Below are 24,612 nucleotides of genomic sequence, written 5' to 3' on the forward strand. Positions count from 1 at the left end.
GCCGGTTCCCCTTTTCTGACCGCGGCGGTAGAATTGGCCAGGAAGCACCGCCAGCCTGTTGGCGGTGCTTCCACTGTCCCCGGCCCTGGCGGTCATGGACCGCCAGGGTCGGAATGACCCCCATAATGTTCCTCTTGGTTAATCCTAAAGTTCTAAGATTGCTTGAGGGAGCTTCTATGGAACCAAGTCACAGATAGTAATAGGAGGCAGGCTTAACTAAACCCTCCATCCAATGCGTCACCAGAGTTAGTTCCACTAGTCCATTAGTTCTGAAACAAGATGCTCCTCTGGTCATTTATGGCCACTGTAAAAGGCCATCTGGTCTGACACTTTAAAAGCACTTCAAAAGCTTGAATACAAAGGAAGCAGTATTGAAAGGCTAATAGCTTTCCCTTCAGATAGAGACAGCAAATTCTCTGTCTTCTTAGCCTAGTTGTGTTTTCAGGGTTTTGTAAATTATATTTGTAGTTACAACTAGTCAGTGAGTGATGATAATGTTTATCCCAATGGCAATAAAATCCTTCCAGTGAAACAAGTAGTTCTAGTTCTCTTACTGCAAAGAATTAATGTAATCCCTGCTCTAGTGGTCTAGTGGTCTTCCAAGATGGCAGGACCCATGTGTCAATGTAAGATAATCTGAAATCCCTCTCTTGGGCTTTTAGGGAATTCATCTTGTAAAACAGTCCTGGCTTTATCAGGGTACTGGTGTCTTTCCACTGTAAGCAAAGAGCAGGCCACTATCAGTAACTTACCTCAAACAGAGTTTTGTTTACTATCAACATGCCAACTACCAGAGCCTCACATGCTCCTTGTGATGCCATCTACTTTTCATGTACAATTCACCCCCCTTCCATTCCAAGATAACTAGTAGTGGATGGCCTGCAAGTAATTCCTTCCACTTTCCTGTTAGAAGCCTACTGGCAGGCTAAGTAAATTGTCTTTTCTTTAAAAGTATTTTACACCTTGTTAAGGAGTCAATTACTTCTATTTGAGAAAGAAGACCTTGACTAAACTGAATTAAATGCCATTGAGGCTTTTAGGTAGAGAAGATCATGTTTTAATAAAATCACATTTGTATTATATTTAACAAATTGACTTAGATTTTGTCTAAATATTACAACAGTGCACAGGCTATTTCTGTAGCTGTTCCTAAAACATTTCTCAAAAGTATGACTTTTAATAGCAAGTTGGCTCCGGCCACAGTGCAAAGCTGTTATGAACTCTACAATGAAGCTATTCACCCTGAATCTACAGGGACAGGCTTTTCTCAATATTGGCTTGTCTCCACCTTTAACAGTATGCACCAAAGCCTTCTGAGCTCCAAGGCAATACTTAGAGGAGACTTAAATGTAGCAAACTGTAGGCTATAACACATGCTGAAAATAGCTTCTGTGGACGTGTGGTGAATGCTGGTGTGGCTTTGGTCACGTAGGCCTGCAAGATTAACCGTGCAGCCAAATATGTGGGTGGTGTAAGATCACAGAGCAACCAACACATGGCATTTGACTTTTATGCCACTTCTGCACTTTCTGCACCAAATTATTGTGGCCTTCCTGAAAGGTCAGATAAGACAAGGAAATGTAACATTTGTTACCATGATTTAAGGGTTAGTACACATACACTGCGGGCTGTTTAGCAATCTCTAAGTTTCCTGAGTCAAAATGCCAGCACAGTTAGACAGAACGTTTGTGTTTACCATGCAAAAATATGCACATACTAAACATCATGTTCCATATTTATCACTTTTTCACTCAGTACAATGCAGCATGCCACTTTGCTGTGCTGAATGAAACCAGCAGCTCAGGTGATAACGCCACATCCTCTCCTCTCTGCATTTCTCGGGTAGACTGCAGCGTTGAAAGTGCATAGCTAATATATTTTAGAAAATGTGTAAAAAAAAGCATTGACAAGACCAATAGAGTTTGCATAGGCGAAGCCGATTGGCTTTGCCAATGCTTGTATATTTTGTGTCTGTGATTCACTGCTGAAATATCTAACTTTTCATTGGGAATTAGGGCTCGTAGCACTAATTTCTGCCTCATTAGTATTTCCAGTAGGATTGAAGTATTCTGTTTTTTGATTGCTTGGAAATGCTCTCAATTTTATAAGTAGGCCAGAAACATTCAGCAGGTCATCTCATCAATAAATTTCTCCAGGGCTATTCCTGACATTAGTGTAATGGCTGGGCACTTAACACATGGAATATAAATTATGTTATTTATTCTGCAAATATATCTGAAAATATATCAGGCATCTGAATTGCCCCTTAGATATGTACTACAGCTAAAAGTATACATTGAATCAGCATATGAGCAAAAAGATTAGCCAATACTACACTGTTTAAGAAAACTACTTCAGATTATTTTATGTTATGTTTATTTTCTTGTTTATTTCCTTTTTACAAATTACACAACCAGTTGACACATTTGTACAACATCCTTTTTATGGTTACATTTAAAATGTTTTATGGTTTATTAATAGAAAATGTAATGTTTTAAAAGCCATTATAAAATGTACATTACACAAAAATTCATTAAATTATTCCTTGGAAAGTACTAGAAAAGTCTAGATACATTTTTAGGAGGAGGTAACGTTCGACACAAAAGGCTTCTTTTCATGTTTATCCTCTGGATTTTAGATTGATCTGCAGATATTTGTAAGGCATATTTGCTTTAAAGCTGTGGGAAAAAAAGAAAGAATCAGTGGTCTTGGCATTGACTATAACGATTTGACTTTTACAATTACACAAGTTCCAAATGAAATAGAGAATCTTAATTTATAGTTTCTTATATAATATATAGTTACATAGGGCGCACGAGAGAAAAGGTTGAAAATCTAAGGGCCTCGTTTACGAGGCCTTAGGGGCACACTTTGTCACTGGAGCATGATCTCTTTTTTATGCTAAGGTGGTGCAGTGTGCTGGAACATAGGTGTTGTTGTGGGTGTTATCACACTACATGAAGGAGTCTGATGGAATGTGAGGCATTCCCAGATTTACAAGTCCAGGAATTCGTCAGAGTTAACGTGGCGCAACGGGGTGAAATTCCATTATTTCTCCCTGTTTTTTCCTCTATGTGTGCTGTATACAGGAATGCGCTGTATCTTATAGATATGGCAAATTCATGTCCTTTTGTTTTGACACAGGGCAGCGCAGCAAAAAGGCTTGTGGCACTGCCATGTGCAAAAACTTAGTAAATGAGGCCCTTAGTATTGTAAGTTGCCTCAGACAATTTCCTATATTTCCATGCATTCTCTGACTCCTGTAACTTATTCCTGCCGATTTTCTACATTGCGGACACTGTAGAGAAGTAGTTATTTGGACATGTGCTACTTGGAAAATATTTTCCATTGAAATACCTTTCCCTACACACAAAGAAAATACAGATGTGATCTTTATTCATTCGCACTGTAGGGACACTCATAATGGTTTTGAAAGGGATTTACATTTTGAAAGGTAAAAATGCCCATCAAAATGTTTGGGAACGCCCATAATTTCCTGACTCCAGGTTTAGTCCTCAAATGTTTCCCTCCTTACTCCATCGTTTTCCTCAGACTTAAGTGGGATTAGAAGTTTGAAATATTTACAAGCGATGATTCTGTGAATCGAGTTTTGAATTTCTGAACCTTCTGCATTTCTGTAGTAGTAAGGTGCATAAAATATATTAAGAAGTCCTATAAAGGCTTATAGTGTTGTCACTAGCATTTAGTTATTGTGCTATCGCTTTTCACCTCGTCGGAGACCTAGATCTCATTTGCAGCAACAGTCCATTCCAATAGGTTATTTATTAGATGATTTTTTTTCTTATCGGGCAACACTGTGTTTGGTATACTGAAGGTCAAAGGTGTTTTGTTTGTTTCTGAAAATAGTACTTTGTTACTCTTTCATCCAAAGATATAAAATTATATCTTACCTATGCATGCACTGGAACAAACATTTTAACACCGTTTTCAGTTAATTCAACTTGCAGAACATGACCTTCAGTTTGGAAATGTCACCTCACATTTGAAGGGAGGGAGGAATTTTTAGGGGGGTGGGACAAAGCGGGTCTGTGTCAAAGAATTCTGAAGTCATCTGTTGAGATGAAAATTGATGACAGAGATGGTTGTTAGTTCCCTTAAGGACTGCATTCACCTAATTGGATATTCCCTGGCAGAGTGGGGGTATGTAACACCACACTGTGTCAAGGCATACAGTTCTCTGAGAAGCTGCAAATGTATGACAGTGTACTGGGCTGAGCTGTGGTGGACCTCTGCCTAAGTTTCCGTAGTGATTTGGGGCTTGTGGCACAATTTTCTGTCATTAGCATTTCCAAAAAGATGAAATAATTCTGTTTTCATCTTCGATTTGATGTTTGTAGGGGGGATCTAGCTCACCTTTGTGTGGGTACCATAAATGGATACCTAGAACAGACTCACTTTAAAGCTGTGCCTGGAATCGAATACTTCTCTTGGGTATCTAAAACAGTCAGACAACAGTGTGCCAATTTATAATTCAAACAGGAGTTTGAACTCAAAATTACCCCTGCACACATGCAAATTCCCATCCCAAATAACAGAATCAAGATTGTAAGTGGTGCATACAGCATACTTGTGAATGTGAATATTCCATCATTATGATGAAATTTCTTAATTTGTAAATTTATAAGTGTAGGTTTTGTCAGTGTTTTTGGACGGTTCACCTTAAAACTAAGTGAACGCCTACAATCTTGAAATTCACATACCCCTTGCATGTTGTTTCTGATGCTAAGCACACACACACATATTTACTTCTGTCAATGGCTGGAGTAAATTAGTTTACAGGGTGCCAATGTGTGATAAACATGTTTTTGCTGTTGCAAATCAAAAAACGAAAGATATAATACCAAGGCATGTAGAATTTTACATATGGTGGAGAAACTTTACAAGCATGCAAATGACTACTGAAAGAAATCTATGAATGTCAAACATCTCCAGGAGTATTTCTAAAATCTTTTGTCAACTCAAAATTACTTATAAGTTTGCTCCAAATGTAGCAGTAATCCTGTTTGGTCACATTCTCGACTCAAGTCATAGCTTTGGGAATATGGTACTCACAACAGTGCTGAAATGAAGGAAGAGCCAATCAGATCCCGCATCCAGCAGCTATTATTGAGCCAGATTGGAGAGCTGTCTGGCCCCAGTGAAATGTGCTGAATTTGTCTCAGTGTGATGTGCAAACACCGGGGCACAATTCATCAGCACCACACTTTGCTGCCTTATGTTCAGAGCATAGACGTTCAGGCACCCAGGGCAGTGCTTAATTTGTGCTTGTTGTTTCCGGTGCAGAGCACCAGCACTTATTTTTAGGGCCGGTGCTTATTCTTGAGCCTCAAGCATTTGTTGTGAGCAAAAGACACATATGGGAAAGACGGAGGAAGAGAAAAAACAAAAAAGCGTCACAATAGGGGAAAGCAGAAAGCTGCAAGAGCGAGCTGAAGGGGCAGCGAGTGGCTGTCAATGAATTAAAGAGGCCCAGGATGGCTTTAGGATTACGCTGTCTCGGTATTCCATGTTCACACATTTAATTGCAGCAGCCGCGTGTTTCAGAGGAGAGCTCTGGGCACCGGCACCTTTTTGTTTTTACAAATTAAGCACTAACCCATGGGCTTTTTTATTTTCTGGGCCCAAAACAAAAGCTGAATTTGAAGGGCACCAGACCTCCTTTTGTTTCAGTAAAATGGGAGATATCTGCGTCTAACACCTGCATGCCAATACAATGGGGAGAACAAAGGCACACAGTTTGTAATCAATTCCCAAGTACTTAAGAGAAACTATGATTTGGAGGTAAGCTTTTAACTTTGCACATACCCTTTATGGAAGAAATTTGCATTCACTGTAGGAATTTCAGATGTATCAGTATGTACAAGTATTTACACGAATAACAATTTAACTAACACTATTTTTTTTTATTCAATACTGTTATGGCGCTGTTCATCCTGATGTAGGTTGTAAGAGCGCTTCTCATGACATGCACACATTATACATTGACAATAAATCATATATCTCGTCAGGGGTAGTAAGCGCTATATAAATACGATTACAATACAATACAATACAATACAATACAATACAATATAAGTGCTTAAATCAAAGTATGGATGTACAGGATGTTAGATAAGACAATGAGGGTTTCAAGGTGTCGGAGTCACACATAGGGGGTTATTCCAACTTTGGAGGAAGTGGTAATCCGTCCCAAAAGTGACGGTAAAGTGACGGATATACCACCAGCCGTATTACGAGTCCATTATATCCTATGGAACTCGTAATACGGCTGGTGGTAAATCCGTCACATTTGGGACGGATTACCACCTCCTCCAAAGTTGGAATAACCCCCATTGTCTTTTCTGTTAGGGATTGTATGTGAAGACTGCATGGATGGGAGGAGCAAAAAGTCCAGATATAAAACATAATGCAGTGCTTGGTGTTGTCTATACTAATAAGACTTTACTATGACCCAAAGGAACCCTTTTTAGTAGCCTTATAAAAAAAGATTGTGAAAAAAAAAATATTCTTAACTCATGTCTTGCAGTTTGCATGCAGGTCCTTAATGCCAGTTCAAACCTCACTGTGCATTATAACAAAGATTTTACAACCTATTATGCCAGAACAAAATTACTGTCACGTTTATCCTTGTAGCCAATTTCTTTGTAACAGAGTTTCTAAAAAATATAAATGTATATGATGAATGTCAGACTGCTTTTCTTGACTTATCGCCACAGGACTACATCCTCTTTTCGTTGCCGCTCCTTAGCCCCCAGTTTATGATTTATTAAGAGTAAGGTTTTTCCAGTTCCCGCACTGACTCACAGTTCACGGCTAATGCACTCCCACGTGGTGGATATGTGTCCCTGACCACGTGGGGGGGAGATGTGTACCAGTGACTACAGCAGCCGACCTAGGCTGAACATCCATGGGTGTCCACAGAGGAAAGGGGGGACGGGGGAGCGCTTGCCCCCTTCCCTGGATTTTGATACAGCCTGTAGGTACCATTATAGTGCTACACTGCCTGCACTAGTATCGTCGCGCCCCTGCCAAAAACAGTCTGGGATGCCACGGACCGCCCCCCTCCCCGCCACGAAAAAAATTCTGTTGATGCCCATGCGAACATCAATGGCAATTTACTTAATCCCCGTGTGCCTAACAAAGACACAAATATGTAGTGGGTTCTGTTGTAAAGCACGCCAGTCTTCCTGGGCCAGTTTTGAGCCACATAAAACTGCAATAAATAAATAAATACAACGAAAGATAATACACTCCCACTTTTGCTTGAAAGCCTTCACCGATCGTGTAAGAAATCTGAGGCCTGAGCACGACCTGGAATGTAATTAAAAGGATGCTCTGTCAAAAAAGCACCTAAGGAGGACTAGGTTTGGATGAAGGAATGAGGAAGGAGGCTGAATCTTTCAGGGACGGAGACCCACTAGCTGGCCACATGTAGCGTGATGAGGCAGAGACACATTAAAACTCACTTATTACTGATGCCCGTAATTGCAGCCCAACAATGATTACTATGTCTGGCGCTGCATACAAAAACACTACCCTTGTGTCTTAGACAAACTCGAAGGGGCAGCGGCACAAAGGGGTAGGCAAATCATGCACGGAAGCTTGAAAGGAATCCTGACAGCAAAGAGTTTTAACAGAAACTGAGCCACTTATTACCATTAACATTGCTTGTTGAATGGGCAGGCTTCACCCAATTACAGCATTTTTGGCATAGTCTGCTGGTGTGCCTTTCCTAGACACACGAATCCTGTCAGAGGAGTTAACATGAGCCTTGCAAATGCTGTGACCTGTCCACACTAATATTACTCTCAAAGGTGCAGAGATGACAACCTGACTATCTGAGAATAAATTAACACTTCACACCTCTCCATGAACAAAACAATCCAGCGGGAGGACCCGGAGAGGGCCTTATGAATGTATTTTATTTTCTCTGTTTTTTATTTATTTCTGTATTTAAACAGCGTGGACATAATTCAGAAGGATGTTAGAGCATTTAACAGAGACAAGTGGCAGGGGATTTGTTGGATGCAGCGAATACATATGTTAACTTATGACAATAAAGGAATAAGGAAATATTTACGTCACAGTGAGAATAGAGCTATTTGGTAGATTCGAAGAGGACATGTGCTAAGATTAAAAGTTCAAGGGAAGGCAATATACGTTTTTACATTGCTCACAAGGTGATGATAAAGGTATAGACATTAATGGTCCGTTTTACGAAGAATTTTGCTATGAGTAGTACTTTTTGTTTCCTACTATATTCTTGGAATGTGCCTGGAGTAATCCAGGAGATAACCAGGATTACCCCAAGAGTAAGTCAAACCTAAATCCTCGAGAATGCGATGGAGCAGATAGGGCTTAGATTTCTATAGAGAAGGAGATGAGAAGACGCAAAGAAAAGCAGAAGGTGAGCAGAAGTGAAACTTGGATCTCAAAAAGAGAGAAGGGAATAGCCTCACTCGCATCGCAAAGATAAGTTGTGGGAGTGTCACGGCCTCATGCTTACGATGCAGTAATACAGATCGGAGACTTCGTTGATTCTTAAATGTTAGAATCAGAAAGGCTCACTGAGGTGTTTTTTAAAAGAGACAAGTAAGGGGTCTTCCTTGATGTCAATAAGTATATTGTTCTAGATCTCAGAAGTAAAATTCAGATGAGAGAAATCTCTTGCAGTGTGAGGTTTTGTAGTTGGAAGCTTCTAAGTATCCAGAGCCTGCCAGAGAAACTGAGTTTGTTCTTAGAATTGTAGGGTTTATACCTAAATGGCACATTTAACTTACTAGTAATTTTCTGGAAAATGGCACTAAATGTACCCAGGACCCATAACTTAAATGCTAATAGTGGCCCTGCAGCACTCATTGTGCCACCCACTAAAGTTGCCTTTTATTTAAAACAAGTCTAGGGCCTACCATTTTGATAAACCTAAACCTTCCTTTTTAATACATATAAGTCACCCTAGTATAAGCGCTAAAGACTCATAGGGCAGGATGCATTGTATTTAAAAAGTAGGACATGCTTAAGTTTACATGTACTAACAGTGAAAAACCCCTAAAGTCTATTTCCATTGTTGTAAGGCCTATCTTTTCCATTCTCCCATTGCCTAACACTGAGTCACCTTACTACATTCAATAAGTGATAACATCTAATTGGGAACAGATAGAGAGATGGTGTTTGCACTGAAATTAATTGTAATTTAAAATTGTCTTTAATGGTAAAGCCAGATTTTACATCACATTACTGAAAATGCCCCTTTTAGAAAGCTGCCATTTTCTTTTCCTAATCATTTGTTCCTTCTGCCGGTATTGTGGTCACATGACTGTGAACAGCTCTGCTGTTTGTAATGGTGCATTCTATCCAGACAATGACACAAAGGGGGCATAGGTGTGGACAGGATGGGCCATCCTGGCAGGATGACTGGGAGGAAATGCACCAAGCTCCACTTGCATCTGATCCTTGCGCCGTTTGGATCGGCCTGAAATCATGACTTTCGCCCAGTCTAGAATGACCAGATGAGTGCAAGTGGTGCTTTCTGTTTTCAGACATTATATCTACCTAAAAGTTTGAAAACGCATACCTCCAGTTCTACAGATTGGATTTTTATTGTTCTGGTATAATTGTTTGTGTTTGCACTTAATTACTGTGTGTGTGCTGCATAAATTCTTTACACCTTGCCTCTAAGTTACGTGTGATTGTTTTGTATCAAGCTACCAGAGGGTTAAACACAGATTAATGTAATGATTTTTATGATTTACCCTGAAAGGATTGTGGTTGCTGCATTTCCTGGGTTTCCAACCCCCTTGAACAATAACCCAATTTCTTACAGATCCAATTAGTACAGTTTAAACTGAAATGATGTGGTCGAATTTCCTAGTATATTGTATCATTTTGGAAGTTGCATGAAGGAAAGCTCAAGAAAGGGTTGTTTGAATCACAGGTAGACTGTTTGAATCACAGGTAGGCTAGTGACAATGGATTCATCAGCTTCTAAGCAGGAGATCTCAAGCTCTAGAACAGTTTGTTTATGACCCTCCTAAGGAATGCATTTTGTGATGGCTTTTACTAGTTTTAAGTGGTACTAGGCATTCTTAACTCTGGATATACTGTGAGAATCCAGGTTAAGTTTATTGCCCAGAATAAAGTGTAGAGACCTGGTAATGGAGACCATCAATTTGCATTTGTATTTATTGTAATTATTTTAGCACTTTTATCAAATGCACTGATTTCAGAACAGAAACCGGAATCACAAAGTTAATTTTGCAATGATCTGGAAACCTAGGTTTCAATAACGGTAATGTACATTTTTGCTGTTATTGGGAGGCCAGAGATAAGTTTCCTTCTTGCCAGGATCCGCCTTTTCAATTTTGAGACTAGGTCTGACAATACCTCTTTTAAAGAGGCACGTAAGAGAGAGAAACTGGAAGACGTTTTTCTAATTAAATTGCTTAGGGCTTAAAGAACAACGCAATGTTATTTTAGAGAAAATTGTTTTTGAAGAAAACCATGGCTATCAGTAGTGTAAGAAATTGAATTATTAATTAAGAAGTGCGAGAGCCGCACTCAAGTAATAATTACAATCCTTGTTAGGAAGAACCACAAAAGTCACTAAATAAATCTGTGCTTAATCCTCTTGTAGCTTGGCACAAAAACAGTTAGGCTTAACTTAGAAGTAATGTGTAAGTATTTATGCAGCACTTAAACTGTAATAAAGATAAAACACCGCACAAGAAAAATTCCAAACCATTTCAAAGAACATTTGAATAACTAAAATGACACCAAAATGACAAAAATCCAAAAGGCAGAACCAGTGAAATGTATTTTCTAAGTTTTCAGTAGAAATAACATAAAGTACCAATCATGGATCTCTGGGTGTGCTGAACCAGGTCAGAGTCAAAAGTTAAGGCTGCCACCGATGGATCGCAGGTTGGATATATAGATCAATTTTGTCACGGTGGAAACTTTACCTTCTAACTCATGTCCAGTTTCTTTAGAGAAGCACTCATTGAAGAGTTCATCAGTGGTAATGCTGCAGGCTGGATCTAGAGAGGGACTCATTGATGGTGGGTTTCTGAAGCTTTAGGGTTTGGCTGAAACTTTGCATTTGTGGTGATGTCATCATTAGTGGTAAGAGGTGGTTGACAATCGGTACTTTGCACTGATGTTGTTGACGTGAAGAACTCAAGGCAGAGAAGTCTGGGGCCTGTATCCAGGAATGTTGAACCATCACACAGATGTAGGTTCACTGTTGCCTAACTGAAGCCCGCTTGCATTCGCAAGGAGTCCAGGGAAGGTTCTTTTCAAAGTGAAGAGTCCAAAATCTCTTGTTTTTCACCTGGGACCCAGTTCTTGCAGTTTTAGTGTTAGAGGAGTGCACTTTGATGCGCATCAAGGATCCAGGACCTGGGGGCACCTCTTGGAGGTTAGGGTTCACTACATCAGAGGCCAGCAGCAAGGTTCAGGCAGATTCAATTAGTAATGGTCAGCTGTAGCTCAAACAGTAGTCACTTGTAACTGTGAAAAACATGTCTAACTTTGGAGAGTGATGAGTTGTATTGATAAACTAGATAAGTTGTTTCATTGTGTTCAATATTAATATTAAGGGTGTTTGAAGTCTCTAAGCCTTGTATCTCACATTTCTGTGCAACATTTTCAAATCTACGTGTAGTACACAAAGTGTGTAATTTTTTTTTTTTCAGGAAAAGGGGCCACTCATGCCAACAGGGAGACTGATAGCCCTCTGAAGTATTTGGTACATACTGTGGTAATCCTGGCCACTCAGTTCACCCGCTAGACCTACCTCCAGAAATCTCCTTCTGGACTGGCCAACCTTCACTGGTATCTCTTCCCATTGGCACTTATTCTGGGCCCCTAAAGTCCCTCCATAGTTTGGTTGCCCTTCCTGGCACCAATTAGTGTTCCTTGGTATCACACCAGCTAGTCAAGTGCATGGATATGAACACAGTAATTCTAAGCACTGGTTGACTTTGATTGATTTCTGGCCAGCCAAGCAACAACTTGTTGTCCAGTGATGTATCATATCTTCATCAAAACATTGAAATAACATCTGTTAAATAGCTACTCATAGCATCAGTCTACGTATAAACACTCCATAGTGCACCTTAAATGGCTGTCCTCTTGCTCCTGCTAGCCAAGCAACCACATACTCTTCTATCTCTTATTATGATGCTTAATCTCTCTCCTATTATAATGTAGTTATTCTTAGCAGACTGCAGTATCTAGTCCATGGACAAATAAACAGAATTTACCACTTGTTCACACACTGTCATTCTCCTTTGTTTTCTGATAGCCATGCAGTAATTTACCATCCAATCAGTTTTTTCTTGTCAAGACAGCCAAATAGCATAGGCACTACCACTTGTCACTGTACCACAAATTCTATCCAGGGACATGAAAACAACATCTATCATGCTGCCAAGCACTAGAGGCCTCCGTTTGATTTCCTGCTAGCCAAGCTAAACTTGCTGTCTAACTAAGCCATTTTTCTCTTCTGAACTGCCAAGAATCTGTTCAGCAACAATTCTTTGTAGTGCTAGTATCTAATATAGAGAACTGTAAACCATGTACGCTGCACTATCAGCCACCTTCTTGTTTTCATACTCTGCAGTGCAAATTAACCTTGGGCCAGTCTCTTTATAGCAAGACGCCCAGTCATCTTCAGAACCACATCTACTCATGACAGCAGAAAAGATTCCATCTATTGACACTAGAACTATTGCTCTCTGTTTCAGTTTGCTGTTTATTAAATACCTTCTCCTTTTGAAGGGAGCCAGGCAGCAGCATTATAATAGCTAAATCTGTCAGACTCTTCAAGCAAACAAAGTATCACTTGACACCCGCTGTTCTCTTCTAATAGTCATGCAGCATTAGTATGGAAGCAAGTATCATATTCCACATGAGTAAAATCTGCCTTTCTAGCCTCTACACAGCCCTTAACTCTCAAGCCAACACCTTCTCTCTCAATGTGGTGCCTTACTTTTCTTAACACTCTAAAATAATCTCAGTACACTAAATAGAGAACAAGCATACTACCAATTGACACAAGTAGTCTACTGGTTCTGTGCACTTTTACCTGTAAGCAAAATTTATGTTAGTAAATCATTGAAGGTGCAATGCCTCCTAACCTGGGGTAAGCAAGTAAACATATGATGAACAAGATATGTCAATTGACCTTCTCATTATAAAACACTTATCTGATATTGGGAGATTTCAACTTCGCCATAATCTGTTCTACTAGTGTACACTATTAAACTGTTTTTTAAACCATGCTGCATTATTTAACCATATATACCAAAGTCCTTTCTGACACTAACATGGAAGTGTTTTCAACAGCATTTGAATGAAATATGTTTGTTTATAGAGTATTTCATTTGTAGCTGCTAGAGATTTTCCAACCTTGTTGTGTGATGCAGCCAACCAAAGGTCAGGTGTGTTACTTCATGTGATGGCACAGGGTGAAAGAGCGATTCTGTGTTACTTCCTGGGACATCACAGGTCTCTGATAGTAACCTCAGCTCACTTCTTGTGATGTTCCTGTTACATCATTGAGGAGGAGTCAAAGGGAATGTAATGTCAGGTCCACTACCCCTGGCATTTTGGTGAATCGAAGTCCACACAGGTATAGAGGAAGGGACCCCACTTACACTTCAAAAGGGGAGTGGCCTGACCCCACACAAAGAACTGATAACCCCCCACAGAAGGTCTGGCAGACAGACTGGGTTGAAAGAAATACTTGTGCACTTCAAAACTACTCTTCAAAGTCTCCCCCACTTCAAAGGCACTTTTAACCCCCCACAGAAGGTCTGGCAGACAGACTGGGTTGAAAGAAATACCTGTGCACTTTAAAACTACTCTTCAAAGTCTCCCCCACTTCAAAGGCACTTTTGGGTTTAAGTACTGGGTCTGTGACCCACTAAAATAAGACACTTCTGGATATGGAACTGAACCTCTGTCAGAAGGACTGCTGTGCTGCTCAAAAGACTTGACTGGACTGCTTTTCTAGAAGGACTGCTTTTTTGCTTGTTGCCATGTTGTCTGCTGCTCTCTGACCCTGCTGGAAGGACTCTGCCTTCTCTTCAAAAGTGATTTACAAGGGCTTGCTGACTTGCCCCCTGTTTCCGAAGTCTCAGGGCCATCAAAGACTTTCCCATTGTAGTGGGAATCTGCACATCATGAGTCCGATACCTGTAACTGGCAAGTGCTCTGACTGAGGAGAGGATCGATTGCTTTGCGCTTCACTTTGGTAGTGAGTGCCTGATCGTCGACTTGGTGAAAACAATCCTCGAGCACTGTTCCCTTGACCCCAATACCAACCTCTCTGCCATGTGGTAAGGCGCTGAAGGAAACCCCTTCCAATGAGCCCTGACTCTGTCAGATGTTTGCTGCCCGCTGTGAGAAAGATCACTGTGTCAGTGTGCTGTGCCGAACCCAGACCAATCCTGACTCCTCGAGGACAAGCCCGGATTGGTTCACCACTGCATTGCCTCCCCAACCCAGAGAGCCTTCATAGTAAAGGTACTGTGAGTCAGACCTCAGCCTGAGAGGTCCTTAAACACACACCGGACATGCCCCCTGGTGATTGTCCTGTTCTGCACCCCACGGTCTCAAAGGACCTGTGTGGATCCCTATACGATTGCTCATTAAGCACAATACTTCACAGTAGCTTTTGCTGACATTTAACAATCCACAGGGGGATTAGAAACATTTTCTCCTGCGATTGCTCTAGCACTGTATTTTACCTACATAATTTCAAATAATTTCAAAGTTCATATCTGGAAACATGCTGGTGGGATTTTTATTGTTTTTGCCTTATCTTACACCAATAAAGATTCTTGATTTTTCTAACCTGGTGTGGAGTCTTTATGTGGTGGTGCACTGTGCTACTTTATAAGTTATTGCACACATACTTCACACCTTCTGAGTTAAGCCTGTCTGCTCTGTGCCAAGACACTAGAGGGTGATCACAGGATAATATAGGTTGTGTTGTGACTTAACCTTACTAGGATTGTGGTCCCTACGTGGACAGGGTGCATACCTCTGCCAACTAGAGACTGCAACAGAGGGATCAATCAGGCAGTTGCAGGAAAAGAGGAACCTGGTACCAGTGGTCTCAAAATATTCCGCACCTCCCAATGCAGGGTTAGTAAAAAACACATTATACTGTAATGATTGCTCAATAGGTAATGGGCACTCTGCTACCAACAGTGCACTTCCCTTAATTAATAAATCAAGGGAATATTAAATTGCACAACATGGTGGAGGGTGTTGCCCTCATACAGTACAAGATGTAGTATTAGTAAGGTTGTATTAGATTATTGGGTGTTTTATTGCATTTATTGATTCTGCAGCCTTGAAAAAGTTGTCTTTGATGAAACATGTGTCAGCTGTTTTTCTAAATTGGAATCTGTAATGGATTATCTCTAAAATTGGGACTGTAATCATCATTTCTTCAGTGATTTGGCTGTCTTCTTAAGTCGGAATCTGTAATTGATTATCTCTGAAATTGAAACTGTAATCATCATTACACTGGTGATTTTCACAAATAAAGTGGGCTTACTGGAAAAACAGACCATCAACTGACTCTAGGTGCTCTGGCTGCATTTATAAGGATCGGGCAGTTGTGTCTGGTGGGGCACAGCTGATGCTCCCAGGAAAGATTTTTTTAATAGACCACTGAAAGTTGACATTTTTAAATGTCCAAGAAAACTGTGCTGGAAGGTCTGGATTTATGAAGTGGCACCCTAGGATTGGGCTGGGGTGTCTGGACTTTAGAACTTTGTTAGGAAATTTTGTAATTTGTTCTCCTATCCTAACAAGGACAACACCGTAACTGGAAGATTTTATGTTTTGCCTGCCTCTGTACTCTTTGCCACATAATTCAAGCATATTTGATCTTGTGGAGCACAGCCCATAGGCATCATCAACACTTGATGTGAGGAGACATACTTCACTGGGCTTTTTCAGCCATCCAGCAATCTCATTTACCGTGACAGTGATTGCTGTTTGTACCACATGGAAGTCATACATAAATAATCTCCACGAGACTCTGAGCAATATGTGATCCCTATTATGAGGGCCTGGTTGTGCATGATACATAGCTGTGGTGATCCCCTGAAACAATGGGAAATGAATTATCTGCCCATTTAGAAGATTCACTAGGGAGTCCCCACTCTGCTGGAAACTGATGGAAAAAACATCCTCATGAGTTATTGCAGATATGAAAACTGTTCCCAGAGCAGAGACAATGACTGAGGCCTGGCAACTGAGTGGTCTGGGGTGAGGTATGTGACTCCTGTCAGACCAGCAAGCGTCATCCCTGCATGAAGGGGGATCGCTCCAGAAACAATCTGGTGTAGCTTAGAATGAGGATACTGATTATTAACCTAAACACACACCTGACTGGCACACAAGCTCCTTCCAAGGACAGAAGGCTTGTGTAATCATGGATTTCCCTTAGAAGAGTGTACTCTGGAGTAGATTGTAGTAAAGCAAACAGGATGTGGGGCGGAAAATGGATAAGGTTTCCCCAGAAACCTTTTCCCCATTGATTAGGGAGTGCCCCCATCCCACTGTAATGAACAAAAATAGACATCACCTTCAGCTCCCCAGAACCCTTTCTGGAACTGCACAAGAACAGAAGACAATTGAATCTCATCTGTGAAGAGACCTGGAGGGCTGGACCTGCTTCCATTTGTACCCAGGACAAAGAAGTGGACCCCTAGTGCCAGGTGCTGACCACCTGTGTGGCTACAGAGATACAACAAGCTGCAAGAGGCCTTTTCCTTGAAGTGCACAGCTGACCAGCTCAGTAGCAACTAGATGAGCCCCTGCTGGTAGCTTCTGCTGGAGTGAGCTGTGGCCCTTACATGCAGTCACTGAGCACCCGGGAGCCTTGAAATTGATCAAGAAGAACTCTGAAAAGCTGGTACTTCCAAGATCTCCTCTGGTGCATCGATAAGAGCACGTAGCAAAGGTGTCAGATTATGTTGTGACTTTATCAAATACAGCTTCAGACTGGCCCCATTGGAGGATTTTGAGCTTCACAAAAAAGACTGAATTCGATAGGATATAATGCACTTGTAACAAGTCTGATGCAATACCTGTCATATTTGTAAAGGAGTAAAGCATCTTCCAAATGCTACATTAGGCCCTATTTGCACAGTTCGAAATCATGAGTAAACAAAGGTGCGCAAAAAAGTATCTACCTGAACAGAAGACTTTCTTGGTTGCAAAATTTGAATTTTTCACACTGTGAGCTTTTCCTGCCAACAACTTTAACAGGACTTCCTCTATTGGCTATCCAACTTCCAAAGAACTTCAGGAGATACAGGTTGCCTTGCTGGAGGATTTCAACTTCCATTTCAGAGACTCACAGTCGATTTATATGTTGGCGGAAAGGGTACTTCTTTCTTTCAGTGACAGATTATCCTTTCCGTCGACATAACAATCAGTCTGCCCAATTTAAATGCAGGCAAACCTTGGGCGTAACCTCAGTAGAGACTACTCCATCTCAGCTGTGGTTATACCACTCCAAAAGCCTGATGCAGTAAAGGCCAATGGAGGTTGACCTGTATGTCTGCCCACCTTGTTTAGGTGGGTGAACATACAGGTTAGTTTTCACTGCCACTCAATGCCAGGAAAACCCTGGCAGTAAGAAGCAGTGAAAACTGCAAAAAGCCACCTTTGCCATGGGAGATAACACTCATTGAAAGGAGGCATTGTATTTTTATTTTCAAAAGCAAAATCCTACTTTGGGTTTTGTTTTTGAAAATAAAATCAAATTGTAACTTAACCGTACTGCTCTGTCATTTTCGACAGAGCCATATGGCAATGTTATAATACACTGGTAGGAACTACCTTGACTGTGATTCCTGTCCATTGTTTAAATATCTGCCAGCCTAAGGACAATTTCTAAATGTAGTCATTAGACCTCCTTCAGGGCTAAGAAGTAGTTTGCTTTGACTGAATGGAGGATGGCCCGAATGGCAAATATTAAATTAGGGCCCTAGGTTAGAAAGTAAAATGTTTGACCAAGACAGTCCTGCTTGGTATATCCAACTTGTGCTCACATGCTGTTGGTCGGAAATCATGCATAGGTCTTGGTCAACCATGAACAGTGACAATGAGTTAGAACTTTAGTTGTTCTTTTGCACGTTTTTCTTTAAATGTTAAAAATTCATATCTCTGGCTCCCCTCATTGGATGTTTGCACTTTTGGTGTGTACCTGTTTATTTTTCTTTTCTCTTTTTTGATAAAAAGTAGTGTGTTTTTTATTGTGATGTGTTTTAACCTTTTAACTGTTTTGGTACTTCTAAATGCTTTACACATTGTCTCTAAATTAAGCCCTCCTACCCTGTCCCATAAAAACCAGGAGTTGATCTCAGGTTTAAATTACTACTACTTTACACATTGCTGGGGTTAAACTTAATTACTCTCCCAAGCAATAAAAAAATACCTTAAACTGCCCTTAATACTTGCCAAATGGTATTTGACAGTGGTCTGTATGTCAGCACACATCTCAACACTGCATAATGGAAATGGCTTTTGAACTAGAGCATTGCGGCTAAAGAGCAACAGAAAGAACACTATCTTGTGGGATGCATTACAGAAAACATCTGGTAAAAAGTACCTAGATTGGGGTAATGGTAACAGAGAGGTCCACAGGTGAAGAAACCATGAGAACCGAATTGAACAATGCTGTAATAATAATATGTAAGTTGTTAGAAAAATACTGTTGGAATAGGCTCATCTGCCTTTCAGATTGGTTCTTACTATACAAATACAGGTTACATACACAGATATGTAACAATGACTGTGGACAAGAATGTGGTGATAGTAATGACTTTGAAATGTTGAAATTGTAAAACTGTAAAAGCTTAAAAACAGGAAAATAGAAACCGCTTAGTCTTTTTATACAACTTGAAATCAAGGCCAAAACATAATTGCTTAAGAAGACTACAGAAGAATCACACAGCTGTAGCTCTCTAAAAAGGTGATTAGTTTCATCTGCATCCTAGCTAGAAATCATTTAGTTACAGTTACATTTTTCATACTGGTTTGTCAGCACATATTTTACTAAGGGTCTGATATAGAGTTTGGAGGATGACGTCACACCGTCACAAACATGATGGATATCCCGTCCGCGGTATGACAATCCCATTGTACCGTATGGGAATTGTACTACAGTGGACAGGATATCCATCACGTTTGTGATGGAGCAACCTGTTCACCAGATTCTGAATCAGGCCCTAAGCCTTAAATGACTAATTAGGATATAAGGACATTTAGTTGTTATAACGTCTTACATTAAGCTACCATGTTAGTTAATAGTTTTATGTTTTAGAATTAGGTTAAGTGGTTTTATAAACAACTTAAGAGCATAGTCAATGGTATTACTTACTGTATGCATGGACATTTCTTTTCGCTCTCTCACAGATGTAAGTTGCATGTTTCAAGTACCAGGAATAATTTTGGATACAGTACCTAAAGATGTAGTTAAAGTTATTGAGGGCAGCCTGCAGCATACTGTATTGTATTAGTTTATATTAAAACATTAATTATGCATTTTTTTGTGATTTCTACACATATGTGCCTATATCACTCTCTTACACCCTTTTTCAATAAATCTATACATATTTGTAAATGGCAATCTAATTTGGCAGTATTTTTTTATTCATACAGCAAATTCAAAAATAGATCTCATAGCTTCAGAGCAGCAGGTTTGAGTTGCTGGGCAGGAGTTACTTGCTAAGCAAGTCAATTATACTTATTATTACTATGAACCAAGTATTTTCTGTATTATTTTTTTAATGCTGATTTTGATTTTAGAATACCCTATTTCATTAATTTTACCTTTAATTGCATTCAGAATATATCATTCTAATTCTGGAAAGTAACCATTTTGTGTATTAACAAGAGATGTCTCAGGTATTTTATTAAGATTTAAAAACCATTCTAATTATCCGATTGAAAAACATTTAGTTGGCTGCAGCAAACAAACGCACTTTCAATTGCCTTTAAGACGCTGCAAAAAATAAAATTAACAATGAATTGCTGAAAATCAAATCAGTTAACTATCACCCGAGACATATGCTTCAACAGTTAAAATTAAAATACTGTTTATCAATTTTGCTTTTGAGGTATTATTAACTTTGAAGATGGAGAATCAAAAATTGTTCGGAACTCTTGATGTGCAGTTTAATTACATTTTATTTATTAATATTATTATAAACAAGTTAATTTACGGTGATTGATAGGTTTATTTATGCTTTTTATAATGTCTGTGGTATGGTACTTGCTTGGTACATTATGAGATGTCCCTGCCCACTCTGAACCTAAGAGGGCCAAAGCATAATTTTTTATCAATCCATTAACTATACAGTACATTTGATGGTCCTACTATGTAGTCCATGGCAAATCCATATCATTTGTCCACAGTGCAACATCAACCATATTGAAGATTTTCTGCAGCAATGCATTTCTTCTGTGAGGCATAATCTCCAGAGATTCATACTGTATGAATCATCATATGAAATCTGCACTTTTGGATTTCACTTTTGGTGTACCGGATTGAAACTTAGATATGCAATCAAATCCTAGCTGGATTTTAACTAATTGTATTCCAAAGGTAGATAAGCATATAGCTTGCCAAACAATCAAGTGCTCAACATCAAAAAGACCACAAAGAATTGCAGTCAGATATGATTCTGGTGCCTTATTTGTATGTAGGCACCAAAATTCACAGTTCAAGTAAAATGTGTTATTGTTCAAATAGCATGCTCTAAGTCCTTTTTCACCATAGAAACACTCTTCATCTACATACACTGTCTTGTTATAAACAGGCCCATCAACTCAACATAGACCAGCAGCTCATGTGAGATTTATTTTTTTCTCCTTACATTTGTATCCTAGTGTTTAACAAAAATCTATTAGTTTAATGAAGATCATCTCACTTAACCCTTGCTGTAAATCCTTAAAACAAAAGGACAGCAAGCTAAAAACTGACTATTTTAAAATTCAACATTCAAACTATTGTTTTCTTTATGTCCTTTTCACAAAAAAATATATATGCACAACAATCAAAATACCACCATCCTCAATAAATACACTTTATAGAAGGCATTATGTTTCCGCACTACTGTTTCTGCTAATTAAATTCACACACGAGAATCCAAATAAGATGCATATATTACAAAGGCGCAGTCCACAAATACTTAGCATGCAAATAAAGCAAAGTTTACCTCTGGGATTCCTTCCTTGGAGATCTTCTTTCACTGACACAGAGGCACTGATGAAAAAATCTACAAAGTTCCATCACACAAGGATTTATGTTTTGAATGAGAAGCATAACTGGAGAGGCAGTCACTTCTATTTCTTTAAGGTTTGCCTGTAGACATCCTAGAAGAGACATAACTCTGAACTAATGGGTGCGATTGCTTCAGTACATACCTGTGAATAGCACATTATGCCCATGGAACATGCTCCAACATACACAATGTCTGATAAAGTATTTATTTTCTGTAGTGTGTATTTCATGGTTAAAATAAACCTAAGCAATCCATGTTCAAGGTAGTAAGTTAAAAAAATTTAAAGTTTAAAAAATATAAATCATAACAGTCATCATCAACCAGAATTTAGGCATAATTTTAATGTTTTTTCATCTCCCCACAGCAAATCACATTAGGCATATAACACACAATAGAAACACTATGGAGCAGATCACAATTTGTTTTTCTGGCAATATGTCCTGGATGATAAGTAAGGAAGTGCTTGGTGCAAACTTCTTTTACAATTGGATTGTATAACAGTTTTGCGAAAGTGGTAACGTGTGAACAAATGTTTGAATGAAAAGTGACTTGTTTTAAAAAATGTCCATGGTTTTGAGTGGTTGAAAAATATAAATGCATACCTGTAACTTTTGGTATGCAGAGAATTGTTGATGTATCTTTATTTTACTCCTCTCAGATAGCAGAGTAGGCAAGACTGATTGCAGATCATATACTAATGATAATCATGCATTGATATACATGATACCTCACTCCTAACACTCATTAGTAACAGCTATTGGCCGTGGAACTTAAAATGCAGGAGGGAAAAGGTGAATTGGAGTCACTACGCACACCGGAAGATGAAAAAATAGTCACATAAACATTTTTGGAGCAATCCAACAATGAAAGTTTAAAAGAAAAGAGCGTTAATTAGAGTTCCTCGATAGAGAAACAATTACCTTACCATTCTTAAAGATGGTAAAGGGGTACCAGCTGCAGCTCTATTACATGACACAATTAAGTGTAAAATTGTCCTGCAGATAATATCTGAATTAGCACTTCCCATACACAGTTTGTGTTATACAGCCCTACATGTTTACAATCACTAGGATGTATTTTTAATGCATATGGCCCTGAAATATTTTTTATCCTGTAAAAGTGAGAAAAGCATTTACCAAGCTCAGCAAATGAAAAATATCATTGCAATCTAGTCATCTTTGCAATGCCAATATTCTCTGGCCAGTGAAATTCAAATATCATTCTATCCCTGAAACTACATGTAGTATACAAAATCTGTTTGTAAGAAATTGTAGTATTAGTTATGGGAGGTGATAACCCACCTCCAAGGCTGGACTGGCTGTACTAGGCATAAGGCGTTTTCCCAGGAGAGTGGAAGAATGAGAGGCTGGTATTCTGTACTTGGGGCTGGTTTTGTAGAAGTTACAGGTTTAGAAGTACTGGCTGAGAGTTCCCTGCATAAATGGCAATTTTCCAGTAACAATAAAAAGTGTCAAGATATATGTGGTGATTGAAAGTCCTGCTAAAGAGAGATTGGAGTTTGGTTTAGTGCCAGTTTTAACTCACCTACAGTAACACAGAGGTTTAATATGCCTGCTGCAAAGAACACGTACCATGCAAATCACAGACCTGAATTTTATGTACATAGCTCAGTGTGCTGCTGTCTTTGCCACAGAGTTTGTTTTGTTACTTGCAGTTCATAAGTTACAATCGTAATATAGCACATGGAGCTATGAACTGCCATAAGGAGTGTTAGACCTGACAGCCTTAGGGTGGTCACCCCTAACTTTTTGCCTGCCTCCCTCCACTTTTTGGACACTGTTTTGGCTGGTTTTTAGACTCTGCGCACTTTTTCACTGCTAACCAGTGCTAAAGTGCATATGCTCTCTCCCTTTAAACATGGTAACCTTGGATCATCCCTGATTGGACTATTTAATTTACTTATAAGTCCCTAGTAATGTGCACTAGATGTGCCTAGGGCCTGTTATGTTTTTCCCAGTCTTTGATTATCCTAATGTAGCTAAAAAGGGTTTGTTTGGGTGAAAAAAATTCTTATCAGTAAAGCCAACCCAAACCACTGGGGAATGTTTTAAATCCTAACTTTTTACTTCTCCAGACCAAGCACTCTTAAACGATGCCTACCAATATGGATGACATGTGACTCCTACACCTTATAGCTCCTTATTTTCTAAGGTAACATTTTCTATACACTAATTTACACACCCTTGATTCATTGTCCCTATGTGTGTATGTGTACATACTGCTCAAACACCCTATACTGGTATGACAGGTGCTATGAAAACAAATGAAATACATGTGAGGGGTTATGAAGAGATGAAGGGCACTGTGGGAGGGTGATAGGGTGATCATTGAAGGGCCCCAACAAAGACGGTTGCACTCTCAGCCATCAGGGCTAAAACTGGCCTTCCCTCAGTGAGCACCCTGACCGCAAGTTGCATGAGGTGACCTTACTCCAGATCAGACCTTAGAGGCACTGAGAGTAATCATCAGCAGTCTGATTTCACCATTACAATAGCTTTTTGAAATGAAATGAAAAATAACTTTGAAGCATTGTTCTACCTTTTTTTACCCAGGAGTAAATCAAGATATTGATCCCATCTTGGCCTGCTCAGGGAAAAGTCTACGAAGGTCTATACAGCAAAGTAGCTTTGAATTTTTTACTGCAAAAGCACATTAACACAAATTGCTATTTTGCCCTATTTTTATGTATTAGCACTCTGCCTTGTGGGCTTACAAGACACATTTTAAGGGGCAGCTTATTAATGTATACATTAGGATTTTCCCACGTGGAAGTCACTTTTCCTTGTAACATGTCACTGAAGGAAAATTATACTGCAGCCAGCCAGAGCACAGTGTTGCTCATGGCAGATATCATATATGTGGCTGGTATAAATACACATAGCTCACACATGACGTTGAACCTTCTGTGCATTTTCGGCATCACATACAAGGATGTTATATTGGTGAAACATGGTTACAATGTATAGTAAATATTTTGGACAAAGCATAGGCTCTTTACTAGTAGTGGTAAAGTGCACAAAGTCATAAAGCCAGTAAATTCAGAAAGGACACAGTAAAGGGACCATGACAAAACGTGGGTCATTTCTCTCTTTCTTTCTCTGTCTCTCTCTGTCTCTCTCTCTCTCTCTCTCTCTCTCTCTATATATATATATATATACATATATATATATGCATATTTATATATATGTGTATATCATATATATACGCACACACACACACATACACATAAATACACATATATATTTTTAAT

The 24,612-nt window shown here is 39.4% G+C and overlaps 1 protein-coding gene across 1 annotated transcript in view; it reads right to left on the reverse strand.

Annotated features, from left to right (window-relative positions):
• Positions 1–2,427: 2,427 nt before the first annotated feature.
• The window catches only part of HHLA1 (HHLA1 neighbor of OC90), a 190,935-nt gene continuing 168,750 nt past the window's right edge, over positions 2,428–24,612 (reverse strand). Inside the window, exons 5-7 of the mRNA XM_069219243.1 lie at positions 21,276–21,432; positions 19,436–19,518; positions 2,428–2,678 (exon numbers count right to left, since the gene is read on the reverse strand). Coding sequence (XP_069075344.1) covers positions 2,635–2,678; positions 19,436–19,518; positions 21,276–21,432 — 284 coding nt within the window. The 3' untranslated portion in view covers positions 2,428–2,634. The remainder of the gene's footprint in view (positions 2,679–19,435; positions 19,519–21,275; positions 21,433–24,612) is intronic.

Source organism: Pleurodeles waltl, chromosome 2_2 (assembly GCF_031143425.1).
Source record: "Pleurodeles waltl isolate 20211129_DDA chromosome 2_2, aPleWal1.hap1.20221129, whole genome shotgun sequence".
Classification (NCBI taxonomy): Eukaryota; Metazoa; Chordata; class Amphibia; order Caudata; family Salamandridae; genus Pleurodeles; species Pleurodeles waltl.